At 39.0% G+C, this 24,229-nt stretch overlaps 2 protein-coding genes across 3 annotated transcripts in view; both read left to right on the top strand.

Annotated features, from left to right (window-relative positions):
* The window catches only part of LOC139940773 (allatostatin-A receptor-like), a 35,783-nt gene extending 21,903 nt beyond the window's left edge, over nucleotides 1-13,880 (top strand). For both annotated transcript variants that reach the window (XM_071937152.1, XM_071937151.1), the window contains exon 2: nucleotides 12,267-13,880. In XM_071937152.1, coding sequence (XP_071793253.1) covers nucleotides 12,374-13,519 — 1,146 coding nt within the window. In that variant the 5' untranslated portion in view covers nucleotides 12,267-12,373 and the 3' untranslated portion in view covers nucleotides 13,520-13,880. The remainder of the gene's footprint in view (nucleotides 1-12,266) is intronic.
* Nucleotides 13,881-18,121: 4,241 nt separating this feature from the next.
* LOC139941041 (rhodopsin, GQ-coupled-like) lies at nucleotides 18,122-19,446 on the top strand. The gene has a single exon (XM_071937454.1). The coding sequence runs from the start codon at nucleotides 18,123-18,125 to the stop codon at nucleotides 19,230-19,232; it is 1,110 nt and encodes a 369-aa protein (XP_071793555.1). The 5' UTR covers nucleotide 18,122; the 3' UTR covers nucleotides 19,233-19,446.
* The last annotated feature ends 4,783 nt before the right edge of the window (nucleotides 19,447-24,229 follow it).

Here is a 24,229-nt window from a genome sequence, read left to right as displayed (position 1 = left end):
TGCATTTGTTGAGATACACTTTGGCTGTTCGACCAAAATGTCAAACCTGTTAAAGATTTCTAACACAATACATATGCCTATCACAGAAAGCGACGTTAATATTTAAGCAAAAGATATACAATTCGCGCCGACCTCATCTCCGTAAAACCTCTTAACAGATGTTTAATGTAACTACAAAGATCAAATTGTTTGTCATGACTTTTTGTCATTTCATAATGAAGATATATCGGGGTCGGGATTGAGAGCTGGGGAACAAATCAATGTAGGATTATGGGTCAAATGAATGTGATAAAGCACGAGTAACGCAGAGGTTAATTATTGTACAGTTTGCCGCAGCACGTTCTGGGTGGTTAAAGACACAGGGGTGGATTTCACAAAGGTAGTCCTAACTTAGGACTAGTCCTAGGCAATGCAAAGAGATAGGACTGGTTCTAAGTTAAGACCAGTAACTCATCCTAACTTAGGACTGGTCCTATCTCTTAGCATTGCCTAGGACTAGTCCTAAGTTAGGACTACCTTTGTGAAATCCACCCCTGGACACTATTGGTAATTGTCAAAGACTAGCCTTCACACTTGGTGTATCTCAACATATGCATAAAATAACAAACCTGTGAAAATTTGAGCTCAATCGGTAGTCGAAGTTGGAGATAATATTGAAATAAAAAAACACCCTTGTCATACGAAGTTATGTGCTTTCAGATGCTTGAATTTCGAGACGTCAAATTCTAAATCTGAGGTCTCGAAATCAAATTCTTGGAAAATAACTTCTTTTTCGAAATCTGCTCCACTTCAGAGGGAGCCGTTTCTCACAATGTTTTATACTATCAACCTCTCCCCATTACTCGTTACCAAGTAAGATTTTATGCTAATAATTATTTTGTATAATTACAATAGTGTCCACTGCCTTTAAATTGATGAGATAGGAAATTCATTTAAAAACTTTACACATAGATAACGCAATCAAGCCGAGCGCTCAGGTTGGCGCAGTGTATCTCTCCTCGCCTTCCATCTCTTTCAAGGACCTGGGTTCAAATCCCACAGTGGGCACTATGTTGATTGGGTTTTCAGTCCCTGTGAGTGCATATGTTTTCCCCTGAAATAAGTCTCTTGGGTTTTTTCTCCCACATCTAAATTACTGAAACTTCCTTCCTTTAGTGTCTTCTCATTATTGGTTCTTGGCTACATTGATTAAAATTATCTTTTCTGAGAGTCTTGAGAATTTGGAACCCAACGTTTGCTTTAATTTTATATGTTGTAGCTGATATAAACCATTAAACTATAGCCTGTGAAAATTTCATTTCAAAATCCAGTAACATTTTTGAGGTATTACCGAAAATCTTGAGTGGTTTTGTCCACCCCGGAAGAATAATCAAATAAACCTACTTTTTTCTTATTTATGGTAGGCCTGTATACATCTAAATAAATTGTTGTGACATCCCTCAACCCATAACTGTCCAAAGCAATAGCTAAAGGTCCTCTAGGGGATTTCTAAAGATTCGGGTGCTCCACAAAGAAATCTGTTTATTACACAATCTGTGGGAAACTGTTAAGTGCAGGGGCGAAAGGAAGAGCACAAGAATGCTCCACAATGATCCATGTTTGAGATAATCTGTGTTGACATAAGGATGCATAACTTATTTATATTTCTGAGAATGATCCCCGAGGAATTTCCATCAATGTCTGTTGCATAAAACCTATCGAGGTGTTTACATCCCTTTTTGTGACTCTGCATTTTAACGATCAACTTCAAGATTTGTTTGCATTTCCATCAAACTCGTCTATCCGTCAAGGCTTACGGCACCATGTTTTAGCGATAGCCCTTGCACAATTAACTGTAATGTTTTGCCGCACAATGTCAGTTCCAATTTTGAAATCACTCACTGGACATAGAGTATCTAAAAAATTAAGCCACTCCATCTACAAATTGTGCCCCAGCTGGTGTGGTTGGGCTTCATTCATTTTGTATGCCGGCGTAATGAGATACAGTGTAGAAGGTATCAGTTTGCCTCAACTGTATATTGGGTGGCTATGAACTCAGCTCTATAGTATCTGTGGGAGGATGTCAGGAAGGCATCAATATTGATTTATAATTTCACCAACTCTTTGAGTCCTATTTAAAGAGCCTGGAGGGAATTTTGTTATAATCAGTTTCTACAGATTCACGTCCCAAGTCTTTCCATCAATAACAGAGATCACGTACGAGTGATGTGGCGCCGGTACAGTATTAAGGCAAACATGGTAGGCATTATGTCGTTAAAGTGCGTCTAAAAACAAAACAATGGCAACAAAAATCAAGCATAATGCATGATATTCTTTACCAATTTTTTTTCAAATCTGTTTTGGATTGGATTCAACAGATTTGCCTCCTGGCACTGACTTCCTGAGCTAAACCACTTTCGAAGTGGCTATTTAATCTAAATTGATTTAAACCGTCACGGGGAATTGAAATGCTCAGAGTAAACACTCAAGACACACTAGTAGATGAAGCAATGCTATATGTGTCTAGAATACGCTTTATGATCCATATAATATGAAGCATTAGCTTCCTGAATATGTTACTTTCGTTTCTCGTCTGGGCATCAAGTCCGTTTTGGGAGGACATGACCCAGTTTCATAGAGCTGCTGAGCACAACAATTTGCTTAGCATGAAATGTTTGCCTTGATAAAAACAGGGTTACCAACCAAACGTCCACGTGATTTTCAGGATATGCAAAAAACAACAGCTGAATACCAGTAGCAAGCAACATGCATGAAATTGAAATTTGGTTGGTTATACTGGGGTTTTTTTGTATCAAGGGAAAAGTTTTATGCCAAGCTTTTGTTTGCTTAGCAGCTCTATGACATTTGGCCCAGATTGGCGGAGTGATAATTCGCCCTGCCTTTTACCTTTGCCACGGTTCGGATCCCTCGTGGGGGGGGGGGGGGGGGGTCGCTGTACATCAACATTTCAAATGTGCTTTTCAAATGGGATTTTTTGTTCCTTTTTTCAATCGATTCAAAAAAGCGAATCCTCAACAGAAATTTGGAAATGTTTTGAGGGTGGCAATTTTGTCTATACTACAACGACAAATTGCCACGGGGGCACTATGTGAATTTGGTTTTTCAGTCCCTATATCGGCTCGACTCCGTGATTTTTACTTTGAATAATTCTCTTGGATTTCCCTCCAACATCTTAAACTGAAACTCCCTTTCTTGCCGTCTCCATTCGGGTCTTGCTTTATTTACGTTGATTAAGTCTGCTTTTCTGAGTATCCGTGGATCCACAAACAGAAATAATAAATGAAATAAATGGAATGAATTGAAATCATTGTAATGCGTATACTGCGCAGCAGACATCAAACACCAGTGTTAATACTGACGTCACACAAATTGCAAGAATGGGGACGTACTCAACGAAAACAACATTGAGTGGTATTTAAAAAAATACTTACTTATTTGGGGTATCAAAAAGCATTGGGAAGAGAATTGTACGTCCGTATTAATTGAGCAATAAGATAACTGCCCACGAATTTCAGCGAGAATTATTTTTTTCTTAAATCTATCTTTTGAGTGGCTCTTTAATTAATTCATATTATTACCTACAATGTCCAGTCATAATTTTATGAATATTTTGTCAAATTCGGTGACGACAAAATGGTTTTGTGTCTTGCAAAATATTTTCGAGAACGACATTCGAAATTAGCAATAGTGTCGGTGCTGCTGCTGTTTTTGTTTGTTTGTTGTTTGTTGTTTGTTGTTGTTTTCACATTCCTGGAAAGACACTGGACACATTTGATATATGTCAAAGACTAGTCTTCTCACCTGGTGTATCTCAACAATATGCATAAAATAACAAATCAGTGAACATTTGAGCTCGATTGGTCGTCGAAGTTGCGAGATTAATGAAAGAAAAATACACCCTTGTCATACGAAGTTGTGTGCTTTCAGATGCTTGATTTCGGGACCCCACTTCTGAGGTCTCGAAATCAAATCCAAATGTTTCACTGGAAAATTACTTCGTTCTCGAAAACTACGGTACTTCAGAGGGAGCTGTTTCTCATGTTTTATATTATCGACAGCTCTCCATTGATTGTTACCAGGTACGTTTTTATGCTAACAATTAGTTTGAGCGATAACCAAGATTTTCCAATGCCTTTAAAGGGACACACCGGACGAATTGGGCTATTTGGGCTACAAAATAGACTAAGATATCACTTCAACGGTCTTCCAGGAATGAAGAAGCACAGTCTTTAAAAAAAAACATCAAATTTAGCCGTTTTTGAGCATTTTAATACAAAAACGCAGGTCGCGTGATTGTTCTAACCAAAAAGTGGTACAAACAATCACGTGACCTTCCGGGCTAGTTTAACTTTCAGCCGTCTAAAAGTAACTTACTTAACCAAATTTAAATCTTTTTTTTACAAAATTATTTACGAATAATTGACGAAAAAGATCATGTATCCAAATTATCGCTACAAAATGTAAATAATGGTGAAAAATCTAACGTAAGATTCACATTCAAAGAGTCCGTGTAACGGAAGCTTGTTATATGGCTGCTTTGGTTTTTTAAAATCATTTTTCGCTAAATACGTGACATTTTGATGATTTTTTTTTACAGCAACCATCTATAAAAACATTATATATGATACTTCAACCCTAAATTGCGTAAACGGTGAGCCGGTGTGTCCCTTTGATGTGCTTTTCAGAAACAAGTCGTGGTGATCTTCAAAGACACGTCCCGTCTCTATTTCTATATAACGCACATAGATTGACACGCCTGTGTCTTCGGCCTCCAATCCATTTAGTCGTCTGCCTGACATACATTTTTCTTCAAATTAAGTTATATGTTTGCCTTTGCCTTAAAGGCACTGGATACAACTGTTATTACTCAAACTATTTGTTAGCCTGGTATACACGCAATGGGGAGCTATTGATAGTATAAAACATTCTTGTAAGAAATTACTCCCTCTGAAATGACGTTGTTTTTGAGAAAGAGGCAATTTCTCACCAACAAAATAAAAACTTCAGCTGAAAGCTTTTTATTAGGCATCTGAAAGCACACAACTTTGTGGAACAAGGGTGTTTCCCTTCAATACTCTCTTGCAACTTTGATGACCAATCGAGTCAAAACAAAATCACAGGCTTGTAATTGTATGCAGATGTTGGGATACACGAAGTGACAATACTGGTCTTTGAAATATTACTAAAGGTGTCCAGTGCCTTTAAGACACTCATATGACTTCGGCTTCCCACTCAATTAAATCGTCTGTCTGACATTTTATTCTCCCAAATCCAATCATCTCTTGCTTAAAATGAATTGCAGTAACCGCTAACGGTGACTTAAAATAAAACTGAATGGACAAACAAATACATGCGATGATGGATAAAGGAAGATGTTTGACTTTGATTTGTTTGTTTCAGTGATTTGCTAAAAAAGGATTTATTCCTAGGACAAAGACAAACAACATCTGAAATCGTGACTTTGCAACCCAATGCCCCGACAAAGGGAGGGGCTCACACAAGTAAAGTCTACGAACAATTAACTTCATATAAAAACAAATAAAGTAAAAGTAAAAAAAAAACTCAAGGTAAACTCAACATAAATCACTTGGTCTCAAGTTAATAAATAAATACACACACACATTAATAGTAAGGTGTATTTTTTAAAGAATAATACAGGACCACAGGCATACAGTTTTCCTAAAAAAAAAAAAAAAAAAAAAACAGGAATGGTTTATAAGATTATGTTAAAATTGCATCGGGGGTAATGAATATTATGTGTGTTAGCACTGTATACTCAGTACTTTCCCGAGTCCTGTGAAAAAAAATATACCACAGGCGTGTTACTCGGGTGGGATTCGAACCCACGACCCTTGCAATTCTAGAGCAGTGTCTTTACCAATTAGACTGCCGAGGTTGCCCGGTAGCTAGAGGCAGTTCGAATCCTATGTTTTGGCAGCGGGCATTTTTTACTCATATGCAACCAATATACACCCTTGTTGCTTCTACAATTGAACTGTCAATACACTTTCAGGCAAGCGATATAGTTATATAACTATATATTAAATAAAACCTTTTATATGCGTCTATACGCATGTTGAATCGGCGTTCTATTTAGAGAGAGTCTAGGCACAACAAGATGTTTCAGCAAAATTGTGGTGCATGCAGTTGACGAGAATGGACTTTGATTGGGAAAGTAAATTTCTAGAAAGACTTTTTGTGAACTAGTTACTTGAGATTAAACTGGGGCTGTTCATTGTACACAAAACAATGTATTTGTCGAAATTTACCGTAAATACTTCCTTCGAACTCTGGTTAATTATAGTCAATGCTTTCCCCGTCTGTTTCCAATCAGTGTGGCTCGTCGCAACACACTACATTAATAACTAGGGCTAGGGTCTACATACCAGTCATAAAGGATAATACTGAGGTTGATTTATGTTATGTGAAGTCAATGGTTTTGCATGGATTGTGAAGTTAATTATAAGCCCACAATTAATGATCTGCGGTTTGATTGTCTTAATTTCAACTGGGGGGGGGGTACCATGGTCCTTGATGTGTCACTAATGAACTGTTAATTATGGTATGAAATTCCATGCACGATTCCACCCCTTCATTAAATACATCTAATTGTGAGTATAGGTTAGGCCGTGTCCGAAACGACGACTTCGGCTACAGCTACGTCGAGATCAGCGCGTCTACCATTGTTAAAGAATGGGCAGACGCGGGCGATCTAGCCGTAGCTGTAGCCGAAGTCGCCGTTTCGGACACGGCCTTAGCCTGAACATATGACGTCATTACTTCAAGGCTCGTGAATAGCACCAAATGCTTTTACATGAACACCTGGCCTAATCCTGCCAGATGTACCTTTGACATTACATCCATTTTACATGGATATTCTTAGTCAAATCATAAATAAATGCGCATGTATATACAACATGTACATACAAAACGTTTGAACCATGACTCCTTATGCTGTGGTTTATGTTTTGGTTATAATATAATGCTGTTTTTTTTGTTTTTGTTTTTTTTATTGATGTTTTTGTTACTCATTGTGACTCATTGATTCCCACAGGTTTATTATTTAATGCATATGTTGAGATACACCAAGTGAGAAGACTTGTCTTTGACACTTACCAATAGTGTCCAGTGTCTTTAAACAAGATAAATCTTCAAACCAACAAAAACCAGTAGGGCCTACCCATCCATTGAATATCACTATAATAATGTATGCATCCTTCACGATCAAGTCCGTCTTTTACTGTGTCAGTTATTTGTACCAAAAAAAAACTTGCATAATAAACATACGATGAGTTACCCTATAAACGTGCATGGGTCAGTTAAACTCAAAATACACACTCAACTGTACTTGTCAATTAATATTCTCTAATAATAAACATCCATCAATATGTGACAGATTTCTTGAATCATTAGTTTTTTTTTCTTCGTGTGGAATTTTGTGATTAGGGATCGTGTCTAAAGAGTGTGCAGTTTCAACAAATTGTAAATTATAGCTACGTTGATATGTATACAAAAAATAAAAAAAAACGTTCAGAAGTGACCCGAGGGCCGTATCCATAAAAAAAACCTGCTTTTACGGGGAAAAAAGACTTATAAACGATACGGGATAGGAAAGTCAAAAACTGAACGTGGACAATAAAAAACCGAAACGGAAAATGGTTGGGACTAAAAAAGACTCAAAAAGAACCACTAGCGGGACCCGCGCGGCGAAACTGGAAAATATGGATGGGGAGATCGACAATAATTTTGAGAACAGGAAAAACGGGAAACGGGATTTCGCAAAAGCACAGTGATTTGTATTGTGACCCTGCCCTCCACTAACACCCCCCCCCCCCGCACACAACGCTACATTTGACGCATTTTTACACAATGATTTCTAGCGGGGTTGCCGCGCGAAGCGCGGCATCCCGCTAGTCTGTATAAAGATGTAAGCAAAAGCCTGGAAAAAGCAATTGCTATTGTTTTATGAATACGGCCCAATTGAGTTTGATCCATTTCTTGGTCAGACAACAAGCCCGGGAAAATGTGATTGGTATCTTCGATTCTGCGTTAGTTCGAAAGAGTCAAATATTGTTCACGGGTTTGTTATTGTATGCACATGTTGGGATACACGAAGTGACAATACTGGTCTTTGAAATTTTACTAAAGGTGTCAATGCCTTTAAGACACTCATGTCATCGGATTCCTGCTCAATTTAATCGTCTGTCTGACATTTTATTCTCCCAAATTTAATCATCTCTCTGCTTAAAATGAATTGCAGTAATGACAAGGGTTTAAAAATGAACCAACTGCATTTTTGCACCACATTTTCAAGACAATTGTGCTCTCTGATGCATGACCCTGGAATGTAACCAAATGTATCATTGGAAAGCACAAGGTTTCAGCTTTAAGATGATGCCATACTTTCTGCTGGTAAACATAATAGTCTGGCCATAAAAACCCTTTAAAGTAGGATTACCTTTTTTTTTAGACACCCTGTACAGTGTAATGTGTAGTAATGTGTACATGATACATGTACATTAGTAAATCAAAGATAATCATTCACATTTTGATGTATAGTACAAACACAAACTGAATGCACTCCACTAGATCCGGCAAGGATGCACTGCTTCAGCCCAAGTTCAGCAAGTTTTCAGCAAAACTTTCAGGAGGATTGTTTCCTTGAAAAGTTCAAACACTTCTTTCAGATTACAAAGAACAAGATGTTTCTGGAGATGTTTCTTCTCACCATCAACAGTAACCGATACAAAGTCTTTCATCCCTGGCATTTGTTTGCTGACGGACTCGAACAAGTAAAAGTCTCTCACAGTTTGCACCATTTTTAATGAAAGAGATTTTCCAGCCTAAGAATTTGGAATGGAAAGCATTCCCTGCTAATTCACCAGTTTCTTTGCTTTTCTTGGCGTGTAGTTTGATGCTCCAAATTCATCTGCTATTCTTTTGATACTCAAGATGGTCAAGACTTGAACTTTTCACTTTTCTTGGTCAAGGAATGAAACCTTTGTTTCAACTGAGTTATCATCTCACTTTCATCATCACCGAACTGTTTTCCTGTAGCAGTTTCCAGTTTCTGCTTAATTGTTGTCTCTATTCTCTTAACTTTGTTTTCCATGTAACTTCCATGAGCTTTCTTCTTACTTATGATAGGAGATACACCAATAATTGTCATAGCCTCATTGAAAATGTTAATGTCGGTATTTGGCTGCACAAAAACATCCTGATGTGCAGATGACATTGATGGTCCCTGAACTTCTGGATCACTGCTAAAACTTTCAGTTGTTGAGAGTATTTTCTCAGGCGACAGTTCAGATATCTTCTTGTGACAGCCAGTGCATAAACTGTGTGCTCGAGTGAAACAAAGACTTGGATGCTCCAGTATAAACCTTTATGATACCTGCCTTATAAGCCTGCTTTTTTTCTTGCTGTGTGATTTAAATGGGTCACAACACATTTTTTCTATGATCATCCTTCAGGGAATTGACTTTTAAAGCACTAAATATGTGAATACTCTGTACACTGAACATTGTATAACATGTATACAGTATGTCTGATACACAGTGTCTCCTATATTAAATCAAGGGGATAAAATGAATTAGCTCATTAAGTCATGTCATGAAATAGACTTTTGGACTCCATATTATTACCAGGGTGACATGGTTTTAAATGTGCGTGTACACACAACCACACAATACTCTGTACACTGTACATTGTGTATTTTATGGTTTTGGCCTTGATAGTCAATGTTCAAAAAATCATAACAAAAAAATTGTAAGAGTGCCCATCACAATTTTTCAGAATATTGTTGCTTACATCTAAAACTTGCATTAAAAAAAAATACGCATTTTGAAAAATACGCATTTTTGCAAATCAAGGTCAAAGGTCAAATTTTTGCGTATTTTTTTGGTGGTGCGTGGAAATTTTTTGATTTTATGTTATCAAATGTGGGCCATGTCAAGAGCTTCAAAATGATGTAAATATTATCTCTGTAGGTATTTTACTTTTGGAGATATGATTGTCCAAACATAGCAGGTCATGCTAATTAGTCAAAAGTTCGTTAAGCCGTATCTCCCAAAATAATGATCCAAATTACATAAAATTTGGGATTTGGGCATTTCTCAGGGATTCCAATCAGCACACCGAATTTCATTTAAATCCGTGAGGGTCAGGTCCAAAAGTATGTTGAATTGACACGGAATAACCCAAAAATACATGAGATGGTGGATGTAGGAAGCTGTTTGACTTTGATTTGTTTGTTTCAGTGATTTGCTAAAAAATAAATTGCCTCGAAATAGCGTGGTTTTTCTTTTACTTTTACGAACGAAGTGACGTTCGGCCATTTATGGGAGTCAAAAATTTGACTCCCATAAATGGCAGACCGTGTAAGTCGACGAGGTAAAAAGGAAAACCACGCAATGTCGAGGTATATTTGTGTAGATCATTGTCTTCTACTCTTACAACATCTTTCTGACCATATGCATTTTATAGCAAACAGTTGCAAAACGCTTTTCAACGACCAACTCGACCGATCCAAGGCAACGTGTTCCTTTAAACAAGAAGGAAAAAAAGAAGAAAATAATAAAATTAAAAAACATTTTCTTTTACTTTTTATTGCTATGGACCTTTATCATGGTGCAGCTGGCTTGAATTTCCCCCATAGTGGTATCAATGTTACCGAACCGAGGCTTGAAGAACAAAATAGTCTGGTTCCTAACAGCAAAATGCCTATTGGCATTCATTTGTACTTCTGAATAAGGTCCGGTTTGGATTAAAAGTTTAGGCCATCTACCCTACTCGTCTGATGTGTTTGTATTTTATGTATATATAGTTTACTACCGAACGTTGTCGTTCTCGTTATACGCTAAATGCTTGCAGGCATTTATTGCATTATTTTATTTACATACTTATTAATGCTTCATGACAGTTGATCCTAACTGACCTTGCGATTGATTTGCTCATATCTTTTGATATTATAAGGGTCCCTTGGGATTTTTTTTGGGGGGGATGAGAGAGTTAATCATAATTCATAGGCTGTATACACCAATTAATGACTAATCAAAGCTAGCTTCTAGTCTAATTAAGACCTTGGGATGTCACCATCTGTCATTTAAAGGGTTTGGGTTTTAGTTGTGTACGACAAAGATACAAACGTCCTCAGATTTATACTAAACTTGCACGGTTTAAAGATAATGTCGGTAGAAAGCTTAGGATGGCCGTTCACTACGTGACTCGCATTTTTTACTACTCATTAATGTACATAGCAAGCAACATGCTAATCCCTTACATGATCAAATTTCTTGATGACAATTTTGTGTAAAATTAATGAATAATCATAACTAGCTAGTCTAATTATTAAGAACTTGAGATGCCACCATCTGTTATTAAAAATGGTTTGAGTTCTAGTTTGGTACAACACAAAATGCAAACGCTCACAGATTTACATTTAACTTAATACGCGGCTTAATGTTGGTAGAAGGCTTCCCTTAAAATATTATGTGCTGGGGTGCTGTAGTTTTTTTCAGAAATTGTTTGTAAAACATTGTCACGAAAATAACGTTCGCCTCAGCGAGACGAAAATTGTTTTAGCTTGTACAATGGATTTACACGACTCTTATGACAAGATTGCTCTGTGATTTTCACATTTTGTTTTCATAAACAACTAACAAAGCTGAAACATCTACATGCAAATAATATCACATCACATCTCCATTCAAATTTCACAGTGAGTAGGGATTCATGTCATGGCCAAAAACTTGATTTACAAAAGGTATCAAAACCCTTGAAGTGGAATCAGATTTTGCTTCTTTCCATCAGGCCTGGTTTGGTTTGAATTGATTTGCGAAAATGGAAGTATTTGAAAAAAAAAGGAAGTCAAATACGGACCCAACAACAAAACACAAAAGGAACATTTCAAAACCATCAAGAACAACAAATACAACAACAACAATTTCGGTAACACCACATCAATATCTATGTTTGAGTGTTGGTCCTGAAAAGTACCGGTGGTTTCAGAACCAACGCTACTACCACAAGCCTCTCTTAGATATATGCTTCCACCATGCAAAGTTTCAAATCCCAATAACAACAAGAAGAAGAGCAACAACAACAACAATAACAACATTGAATACGCCACTGAATTTGAAATATTCCGCTGCACATCATTCGACCGCAAACCCATCTATTTGACCCACGACGTAACAATGAGACAGTAAGTTAGTGTGGAACTTTCACTTGTTATTAAAACTGATGATCTGTTTTCCATTTTGCAGTTTATTTTGAGACATGACATCACCTTGCTCCATACGTACCAAGAGTGAGCTGATGCACACATGAGTTTGACGTGGGATAGCTATGGAATAACTGATGACTAATCTAAATGGAGTCGTGGACAACAGAGGTCGCTGTTCCAGGAGCTGTAACAGAGCAGCCTTCGTTCAGTTTCATTCTCCTGAACATAATCTACTCCATCATCGGTCTGCTAGGGATAGTTGGCAACTCTCTGGTAATTTTTGTAGCGGTCAGGGTTCCGTCTCTTCGCTCTGTGACAAACGTCCTGATCTGCAACCAGACTATTATCGACCTAACAAGCAGTGTGTTCTTCGTGGTGCTGTACCTCGTACCGAAGCCACAAGTACCTGGGAACGAGTTAGCCGCGAGTGTCTTGTGTAAGCTTTGGCTTTCAGACTGGCCTCTGTGGGGTTTCTCAGTCTCCTCAACAGTCAACCTCGTTCTCTTGACTCTGGAGAGGTACTTTGCCATCATTCACCCCATCAAGTACAGGCGAAAGTTCTCGATGAAGTGCGCCAAATGCCTCGCGCTGATACCTTGGTTCGTCGGGCCGCTGCACGAGCTCGGCTGGGCATTAGTTCATGTTGTGGACTCCAATGGCGACTGCGGCCCCAAATGGCCCTCGCTGACCCTGCAGAGGGTTCTAGGAGTGGTGTTTTTCATCGGGCATTATTTGATGCCCGTAACGCTAATGGTGTATGTCTACACCAAGATCGTGTTAAGACTTCGCCGTGATTGGCGCTCCCCTCCCCCACAAGCACCGGCCTCTGCTTCGGAGATCGGGGTGTCGTACCGTGTGGATATAGGACCACCGGACATACCCCTCCCGAATCGTAGTCCAGCACCCGAAAAGAAACGCTTCAACTTGCTGGCCTCCAGGAGCGTTCTTCGTACCCTCGTGATCGTCTCAGTGTCCTACATCATCTGCTGGGGACCAAATGAAATCATATACCTCGTGTATAACCTCGGAGGCTATGTGGAATTTAATGGGGTGTACCACAGCCTCTCCGTTATATTCGTACTGTGCAACATGTGCCTCAACCCCATCATCTACGCGTTTCATTATGAGGAGTTTAGAAAGGCACTCAGAGCAACATTCTCGTGTCATGTTTCTATACCGTGGAAGAGGCTAATGTGCTGGCGCATGCGTACAACGAGCAACCATAATGGTCCACGGAGTCAACTTCCGAGCGTGACGTCAACGTTGCAATTAGCGGACACGATACAGACTTGATGGGTGCGGGGACTGGTTGAGGCTGCAAGTGGCCCAGTGGGAATAGTTTACGAATATTTTGTGGAAAATATAATTATTGCTATGGATTTTTTGAGTGAAAATGAGCGATCCATTTATAGACATTTTGTGTTTTCAAACACTGGCCATTATTTTGTATGGGCTATTTGCATCGGTAGCAGAATAATCTTCAGTTGGGGGGGTTGCTTTATTTTAAATGCTGAGACATTTCAAGGTCAAAAGGGGTCTGCCTTTTAAAGGAAACGAGGGTCTCTTCAACCGAGTAAACAAATTATCAAAATACAAAACGTTTTTATAAAAGGATTGGAATATATTTGAACTCTGGGTTGTTTTGGGTTGGGGGAGATCGGCCAGTAATTAATCTTTGATATTTGTTCGTTGGAATTTACTTAATAAATTGGACACATGATGGAACTGAGTGTTTTAGTATGATCAGTTTGTTAAAGGCACTGGATACCTTTATTAATGTCAAAGACCAGTATTCTCACTTGGTGTATCTCAAATCAATTTATTAAAGACAGTGGACACTTTGGTAATTACTCAAAATAATTATAAGCATGAAACATCACTTGGTTAAGAGTAATGGGGAGAGGTTGATAATATAAAACATTCTGAGACACGGCTCCCTCTGAAGTGACGTAGTTTTCGAGAAAGAAGTAATTTTCCACGAATTTGATTTCAAGACATCAGATTTATAATTTGAGGTCTCGAAATCGAGCATCTGAAAGCACACAACTTCGTGTGACAAGGGTGTTTTTTTTCTTTCTTTCATAGTTATCTCGCAATTCCGATGACTAATCGAGCTCAATTTTTCACAGGTTTTTCATTGTATGCATATGTTGAGATACACCAAGTCAGAAGACTGGTCTTTGAAATTATTGAATTAATTGGTCATCGAAGTTGCAAAACAAAAAAATACCCTATATAGTTGCACAAATTTGGAAGCTTTCAGATGCCTACAAAATACTGCAGGCCTGAAGTTGTTTATTAGGTTCAAATATTTGAGTTCTCCAAAACTACGTGACTCTCACAATGTGTTATAAATGTTTACGCGCCGCCAAATAATTATTTAGTGTCCAGTTTTACAGAGAGATTTCATGCTTTCTTTGACATGTGTCTGTTGTTTATGTCTGCCAAACAATTTACAACTCGAGATTCATAAATACATCAGACAGTTTCGCTATTCCTAGCGCGTCACGTGGGTGTGTATAGCCCTTTGTTTATGACCAGTAAAAAGTGTTGAAACATGGGCTAGTCTGGTTCCCAGACCCAAAAATTTCCGACTAGGCTCTGTCGAATTTAGGGTCCGGTATCACCCAAAATCATGTGACCGAAAAGGAGGAATTCCTCCTCTTTCGAAGTTATCCGAAATCTTCCGAACATGTTGTCGTCAACATTTGGACAGTATCGTTAATGTTTGGTACGGACTCGTAATGTCAGTCCTGTCGGCCGTAGATCCAGGAGTTTTTATGCCAGTTATTGCCAATGCAGGCGTTGTGCCTAAATAAAGCATTTGCAAAGCGATGCGACAAGTTCAAAATATATAAACCTGGGAAATCGCTCCGGGATCTGGTAAGTTTTTGTCCTTTTTCTTCACAAATTTGTTTTTCAAAGGTGTTTTGACTTGAGTGTTCATTAGACCATGGAGGATTATTCCTCCATGATTAGACATTGATTGAGGATTAAGTTTCATGATTTTTAAAAGTGGTAAAAATGGGGCAAAATATGGTGACTAGCTGTCGAAATTATACGTGTTGAACCAGATTGTCATTAATTGACCGGATCAGCATAATCTCGTAACCCTCCGGCCCGGCGGCCGTTGGGAGGAGGGTTACGTAATCGCAACTAGTAGTACGAGCAGACATGGTTTCCCTGGAGAAGACCCCTGACCCTGACAAGTTGCGTCATGCTCTATTTTTAACCGTGGGTGATACCTGACCTAAGATTTTTAACAAGAGACGTCAAGGAATCTTTGGTCAGGGAACCAGACTAAACATGGGCGTGACACGCGAGCTTGCGCCTGTGCTTATAATACAGTTTCTTCATTCCTATTGGTCGAGAGCCACGACCGGGACAGTTGTGCCACATCACGCGATACGCGCGACGCGCACAGGATTCCCTTATGAGGAGTTGCTTACCTGAGGGCGGCGGAGGGCTTAATCATTTCGTGGAGGGGTGTTGTTGAGAGAAATAATTGAACAATTATAATTTTTGCATTTATTGTACTTTTTTACCAAAAGTGTTGATCTTGTTGACCGAAAAGGTATTTATGAATGGAATCAAAGTGTAGTGAAGAGGATTTCAGCTAGTGGTTTAATCATAACGAGGCCTGGTTCGATTGTCGAGACGAAGTCGATTGTTTCTCTTATTAATTTGTTATGGTAATTTTTGTTAATACATGCTTCATTCCCTTTGTGAATGCATGCCTGTTGTGTTGTCATGGTGGCATCGAACTAAAGCAAATGTTTATCGTATTTAAAACAATAAAATTCACGATTGTAAAACAAATGCCCACAATGACCTGATATTGCTCTATGTATAACAGCGCCACCTTTTGGCCAAAGGTGGCAAATCAAATGTCTACAAAAAGGAAACACTGTTCAAGCCAACTTCTGGTCTTGTTTCGGTTACACTCTCCCTAATGTTGTTTACTCTTATTTATTTTTTTCTGAACATTTTGGCATGAATGGGGGGAGGGGGTGGAAGGGGGGTCTACTTCAAAATAGTTATTAATACAATAATAAATTCCATTAATTTAAAGACTTGCTAGCAAACCATGCACTGTCATGCATATTACTGCAATCAAAATAAACTACCGGGTTGCTACACCAATACCAAGTTTTAAGTTATGAAACAATTTTTACATTACCCGTAAGAGGTTTATACAATGGTTTTTTTTATACAATGGTTTTTTTATATAGCGCCATTTCATTTAGACGAACAATAGCAATGCAGATAATACAACAAAATGAACAATAAAGCAATAAACAGACACTAAGGAAAAATATGTTTTTTAAGTGCTTTCTTGAAATAGGCAGTGAATTATGTCAGATTTTGGATCCTGTTCGAATATTTGCATGTTTGATGTATTACCGTGAAGATTGAAATTTCATGTTCATTATTCAATTCGTGTCCCAGATGGCACGGCGGGCTTTACCTAAAATCCGGGATCTAACCTAATAATAACCATGTGTCGTGATCAACCAGCTCAGTCTCTGCAATGAGCCGAGGGCGTATTGCCGGTGTCAGATGTAATTGTGTCCGCCATGCAGTACTGTCCGCTCCGGACACTTTTGCATATGCAATCGTGTCCGGGGCTATGCAAAAACCGTCCGGTGGACATGTACATGACTTTACATGTATTTGCGCGTGTAAGCGAGCCTGCATGCACCGAACCTACGTACAGCTGCAGCATGAATTATTCACGTATTTTATGATTGCAGCGAATGCCGGCCGAACATTTCCCATGTCATTCATGACATGCACTTAGCTTGTAAAAAAAATGGAGAAAGTGTTACGTCGGCCAAGGGCGTTTAATTTACTGCAAGGACGGTTTTGCACGGGACGGACACAACTGAATATGCAAATGTGTCCGGGAGGACACAATTGTATTATGCAGCAGCGTCAGGGCTGACACGATTGCATATGCAAAACCGTCCGGCGGACATTGCATAAAGGACATAATTGCATGCGACACCGGGTGAGGTCGTCAGATGCCAAAATAGAATGCTATATCTTTGTGTGCGACCGTGACTTTGGTGGACAAATTCTTTCTGCACATTAGAATTGCCAATGTCATGTGCTTTTCATTTGGTAGTTTTGTTTCTTTCTTAATTAACAAACAAATCTGTTACAAAAAGGGAATCCCTTAAAGAACAGGAATTTTCTTGAGAGCGGCAATTCTAATGAGCAGAACAAAAACTGCTGCTGAAAAAAAAAAAAAAAAAAAAAAAAACGGTCATAATTTGTATTACAAAACTGTTACAAAATTGATTGCATGCGAGGCTTGCGAGCCAAGCTGCGCATTTCCCCTGCCGCATGACACTATTGAAATTATTTTATTGAGGGTACTACTAGCACGTTCATCAATTACAAAAGCCCTTTTTAATGAGGGCCATAATAACATCAATGCGTCGTGATGTAACCAAATTAATGCCACAGCGCTCTGTTTACATACCAGCCATTGTACGTAACCAGCACTCATTACCAAACCACATTCCATCAATACAGATACTGCTGATCGGAGAAGTAAACACACACCTCTGAGATAGTGACATTGACCATAGAGCAATTGGAACAACCATATTATGCCTTGCTGAGAGCATAGAGCAAGGACTTTATGCCGAGAGAGCAAGGAACAACCAGATACCTTAGTGAGTTTCTTAATTCCTGCTACCCATGCAATGCATAACATGGACAGAGACGTAAGCGCACACCTCTGAAGATAAGTGACATTGACCATAGAGCAATTGGAACTAGATACCTTGCTGAGAGAGCAAGGAGGAACAACCATAAACCTTGCCGAGTTTCTTCCTGCTGCTCTGCAATGGACGATGCAACAAGACCGAATACCACCATGTCGGGAATGGGCGGTTCGGTACCCAGTGAACACATAGTCCTCACGATCTTCTACTATCTGATCGGCCTACTCGGAATATTAGGCAACACTCTGGTCATTTATGTGGTCGTCCGAGCACCGTCTCTTCGCTCCGTGACCAACGTGCTGATCTGCAACCAGGCCGTCATCGACCTGACCAGCAGTCTGGTGTTCGTGGTGATCTATCTGCTCCCGACGCCTGCCGTACCGGAGTCCCAGTTGGCCGCGAGTGTGTATTGTAAGCTGTACCTTTCGCACTGGCTTCTGTGGGGGACCTCGGTCAGTTCAACGGCGAACCTCGTCCTTCTGACCATAGAGCGGTACATCGCCGTGTTCCACCCGATCAAATACCGGAATAAGTTCACCAGGAGACGAGCCCAATGCCTAGCCGTGATACCCTGGTTTATCGGTCCACTGCACGAACTCGGCTGGGCATTAGTGCATAGAATAGACTTGGCGGGCGATTGTACTTCAGACTGGCCCTCACAGTCGCTTCAGATGGGTCTCGGCATCCTGTTCTTCTCCGGACATTACGTGATTCCCGTCACGCTCATGATCTACGTGTACACCAGAATCGTGATGAAGCTGCGCCGTGATATGGGCCCATCGATCCCACCAGCACCTTCAGCAAATCACGCTGCTAAAACATCAAACCTCCTTGCAAGATCGGACAAGCCGAACCCCAAGAAGCCCGGGCACCTCGCCAAGTCCACAAAACGCAGTACCCTGGCCTCGAGGAGCGTTCTCCGTACCCTCGTGATCGTCTCAGTGACTTACATTATCTGCTGGGGTCCAAACGAAATCATATACCTCTTTTATAACCTCGGAGGCTATGTTGACTTCAACGGAGTATACAGCAACATGTCCGTCGTCTTTGCTCTAGGCAACATGTGCCTCAATCCAATCATCTACGCGTTTAACTACAGGGAGCTAAACAATGCTCTGATGAAACTATTCCCGTGTACATGTAAGATACGATGGGAGAGATTTACATGTTGGCGTAAAAAGTCCAAGTATGAACTCAGGGGGAAGTCTCCGACCGTTGCAACAATCATGCCGTCATCTTTCCAATCCACCGAACAGCTTACGAGGCTTTAAAGTACAGATACTTAAATGCATGGACACTATAGACCTTATGACAGTACATGACGTCATTTCAGTAGGGCGCCCTCACCTAGAGGTCAAAAGGAGGTTGTTCATTGGCCAATCCTGTACGCCGCGCGTACAAATCTGTGCGTTTCGATTGTTTCGTCACCGTTTTTCCACTAAGATGGCCGCTGGATGACGTCAACGCATAAGGTCTATTGGTAAAAGACCAGTCCTTTCTCTTGGTGTATCTCAACATATGCACAAAACAACAGACCTGTGCAAATTTGATCTTAAATATAATGAAAGAAAAAATACAGTTGTCACACGAAGTTGTGTGCTTTCAGATGCTTGATTTCGAAACCGCAAAATCTTATCCTGAGGTCTCGAAATTAAATTCGTGGAAAATTACTTCTTTCTCGAAAACTACGTTACTTCAGAGGGAGCCTTTTCTCACAATGTTTTATAACATCAACCTCTCCCCATTACTCGTTACCAAGAAAGGTTTTATGGTAATAGTTATTTTGAGTAATTACCAACAGGGTCCACTGCCTTCAAGGTTTCCTTTGAGGCAAACTTTTTATCCATTATCACACACCCTCTCCCGAGTGAACATTTTGGAGAATTCAAAAAACTCTACATGCACTGTTGCTCATCAACCGATTTAGAGGCAAGTTATTCAAAAGTCCATATTGGGACGTTTTTAATGATTCATTTATAACGTGTTTTTTTATTTATTTGTTCGTTCTTGTACTTTGAAATTCCTCCTCGAGTTCCAAATTTTCATTTATCTAATTTGTTTTTATGTAAATCAACGGGTGGGGGGGGGGGACTCATTCACCAAAGCTGGCCAGTAAGGGCGCGCTCACATTACAAAAAAAAGACAAATTACAAAAAAACAAATACTACAATTGAAAAGTACAAAAGTATACACATTGTCGGTTCGGTACCAATGTGCTTACTACAATTTGTATGCCATTTCATAGATTTTGTTTGCCATAATTATTTTAGAAGAGCCTGGAGAGTTGAACTTACTTGTAATTACTTCCCCAAAGTATGTTTGGCAGAGATATTTGACAAATGTATTTCAGACAGAAAACTCAATTGGAACTTGAATCAAGTTCATAAGCAGTATTAATGTTTTAAATTATTGTTTAAAAAAAATATCGAACACAATTATTTACCTTACTGATTTATTTATTATTTATATTCAAATGTACAAAATTATTATGTAAGTACAAGAGTAAAAACAAAAACAAAGCAAGAACACCAAATTGCACATTTCCAGACTTATTTAATAACGATCCAGTTTATATATATATATTTCTAATATTAGCTATTTTTACCCCTTAGTCAAACCGTCACCGTGAAGCAATACGCGGCAATACGAGTTGGGGGGGGGGGGTGTAGAGAAACCAATTAGGGGTATTGCTTTACGGTATTGACTATAATATTATTCAAGCACTAAAAGGCAAAGTATTACAATTGTTTTGTTTTGAACCGTTCGATTGTTTGAACCCAATATATATAAAAAAAAAAAACTAATTGTGTGAAATTTCATTTCGCAAGGTCGCGCGTGTCCGTTTCGGTAATATTTGTATGGAACAATACATGCCCCTCGTTAATGGCAACTGGTAATTTGCAGAGCGATTTTTTTTTCGTATGAGGGTTAAATAATCACAATAGCTTTCAAGACTTTTATACCTCGCTCAATGCTCATACTGATTAATTGCTAAGGCGTTGGTTTTTGACAATACCATCATGATGAAAGACATTTTCATTTTTTGTTTAAACAATGATGAGCGTTTTGTTGGGTAAGTAGAGCTATATTTATTTCATCATCAATTGACATTTCAAATGTGAAGGAGGAATTAATAATGATCTATAAACAATTAGATTGATCTTGACAAATGCATAAAATGATTGACTATAAAGGTTTTTATTTATGTTATCATTTTTCCACAAACACAAGATAGCGAGGTTTCATTACCGCATGTTACATCAGTGGATGATTCGATTTCTTTTTCTGAAAAGAAAAGAAAAATGCATACATGTTCCAACCCAACCCGTCCACTGCATGCTAGCTTATATCTTTTTGAGAAACTCACTATAAACAACAACAAACAACGAATGCTTGTTTTCTAAAGCAGACACCATACCCGACCAATACAATACATTTACATTAACATAATTCTGCCTTCACTACCCCCACCCACCGAAAACAGCGCCCTCTTTTGAATAACATTCTTCCAGCCCATGTTAATTCACCAAATAGTGGGGACAATCTCCGAGGGAAGGATATCCCTAAAAGGACACCGGTTTGGGGACAAACACATTTTCGGGGAGGGTGGTACTTTTCGGGGTAATATTAGCAACAAATACCAGTAAACAGCTGACCTGCAAAAAAAGGTTGATGGAATTTGGCATATTTTTTTAAGATTCAGACTGCAATATTATTCAGAATCGTAACAAAAACTGCAAAGGCTACGGGATAATGAGTGTTTCCCATACGAAGCAAAGAGATTTACATGATCGGTAGTGATGTTCACCTTGTATGTTCAATGAGCTACGTGCGAAAAATTATTTTCGGTTTGATTTTAGCGACGTGTACGTCATTGTGTGTTGGATTGTGCGTGCGTCACATTACAAGTCGAGTGTTTTTTCTTCGTAGCTTCACAGTTTGGTTTGACTTAATATTGTGTGTTCTTTAAAATAGTACTGTACCCTCACAGCCAAGAAGTTTCCTTGCTTTAATATTTTTCCAATGGAAGTGCCTTTGAAAAATAAAAAATGACCTTCTACTATAATGTCTGTTATTATTATTATAAGAAAAGATGCGAGCAAAGCTAATCAGCCTTGGCTACACAATTCCCTCAATGTCAAATTGACATTCTGTTCCGTGATGGAGTAACTCACAATTCATCCCTTTCTGAAGATGATTTTCTTTCTTCCTTTGTCCTGTTTTAGCGACCTCGGTAAACAACGTTCAGTGTCTATTATCCATTTTAGTCATATTTTTTCTGTCTCCAAGCTACGGAATAACATACGGTTGCACTAAGGCCAAACAATCACCACTTGGCTAAAACTGATTGGCCTTTGAAAAAAAAAATGTATATAAATTAACTCTTGACTGCTCCTATATAAGCCGCAGAAAATATGAGTCTTTCACTGTTCTTGGTTGTATTCTTAACCCTTTAGTCCCTGCACCGCCCGAGTTTGCTGAAGACCAATTTCTCAAGATTATTGCAGTAAATTACTGGAATCGTAGTTCGCATTTTAAAAGATAGCCATGGCTTAATATGTATGCACAATTTTTTACCCTTTCGGTAAGTTCTCAAGGGAACAATAAATGCCTCTCGTTAAACGGCTACGGTAATTTTTATGGCGAATATTTTTGTGCACGGATGAAGTGGACACAATAGCTTTTCAAGGCTTTTATCTGGCTCAATGCTCATACTGATTAAATGCGAAGGCGTTAATTTTCGACAATATCATCATATGATGAACAATTTCCTGTTTACTAATGAGCGTTTTTTTTTTTCGTAAGAGCTAAATTATTTCATCATCATTAGCTTCGACAAGTCAACTGTGAAGGGAGAATTAATAACGATCTATAACAACTAGATATATTAACAAATGCGTAGACCTACTAATGACTATCGAGTTTTCTTTTGATGTTCCTTTTATTTTCTACAAACACAAGCTAGCGAGGTTTCCTCGTACCGCATAGAGGCGGCTGGGCGGTACAGTGGCTAAATAGTTAAAGGCAGTGGACACTATTGGTAATTACTCAAAATAATTATTAGCATAAAACTTTTCTTGGTGACGAGTAATGGGGAGAGGTTGATGGTACAAAACATTGTGAGAAACGGCTCCCTGTGAAGTGCCATAGTTTTCGAGAAAGAAGTAATTTTCCACGAATTTGATTTCCAGACCTCAGATTTAGAACTTGAGGTGTCGAAATCAACCATCTAAACGCACACAACTTCGTGTGACATGGGTGTTTTTTACTTTCATTATTATCTCGCAAGTTCGAAGACGGATTGAGCTCAATTTTTCACAGGTTTGTTATTTTATGCATATGTTGAGATACACCAATTGTGAAGGCTAGTCTTTGACAGTTACCAATAGTGTCCACTGCCTTTAAGGTAGATCGTCTGATGTGCAAGTCTATCATTTTCAGTAGAAACTCTTATCATTTGTCGTCAAACTTCTTTGCAGTTTACAATTTGTGCGTGTGATCCTCATCTTTTACCGAGAGTTCAAAACTGAATAACTATTTGCAATCAAGATGGAAGACATCCAAGTTAGCAACTCTTCCACTGAGATACAGCCGAGTGACTCTCAAATAGACGTGGGCACTTACGTGTACCGTGTGGTATGATGAGCAGCGTTAATATTGTGTTGCTCGGAGTGCCTGGAAACTCTCTCATTCTCCGCGTGCATTGGTCAAAGGCGATCACGACAAGCACACACGTTCAGATCATGTCGTTGGCTTTGATGGATCTGGTCATCTGTTTATGTCAGGTCACTGATCTTATGTACAATGTTCTTACTCTATCAACTGGTCAAAAATATAAACATAAATTGTTTAAGATAATCGAATGGATTGAGGAAAACTCCATGTTTACTTCTACTGGTCTCACTATTATGATTGCACTTGATCGTTACGACTGTATCTGCCGCCCGCAACGGCGATTTTTTAATGCAACAAGAGGAAAGGCTGCAGCTTTAATTTCGTTTCTGGTTGCTTTCTGTTCAACAGCTCCAGAATTCACCCAGGTGCTTATTAATGTTGACATTCCTATATTGGACCAAGTTTCACTGGGCACTGCACTAGCTTATTTGATAATTGCATTTGTGGTCATCATCATTTCTTACTCTAGGGTCTACATGGCAATTCGGAAGCTTGTCAAAGTTGGTTTACCATCCAAGATGGCCAAACCCGATGTTAGCCCTCCGAAGATTGACCAACAACCAAACCCAGTTGCTATAACTGCACCAATAAA

The sequence above is a fragment of the Asterias amurensis genome, chromosome 8 (assembly GCF_032118995.1).
Source record: "Asterias amurensis chromosome 8, ASM3211899v1".
Lineage (NCBI taxonomy): Eukaryota > Metazoa > Echinodermata > Asteroidea > Forcipulatida > Asteriidae > Asterias > Asterias amurensis.
Note: the sequence above shows the minus strand (reverse complement) of the source record. Positions and strands in the feature narration are given on the sequence as shown.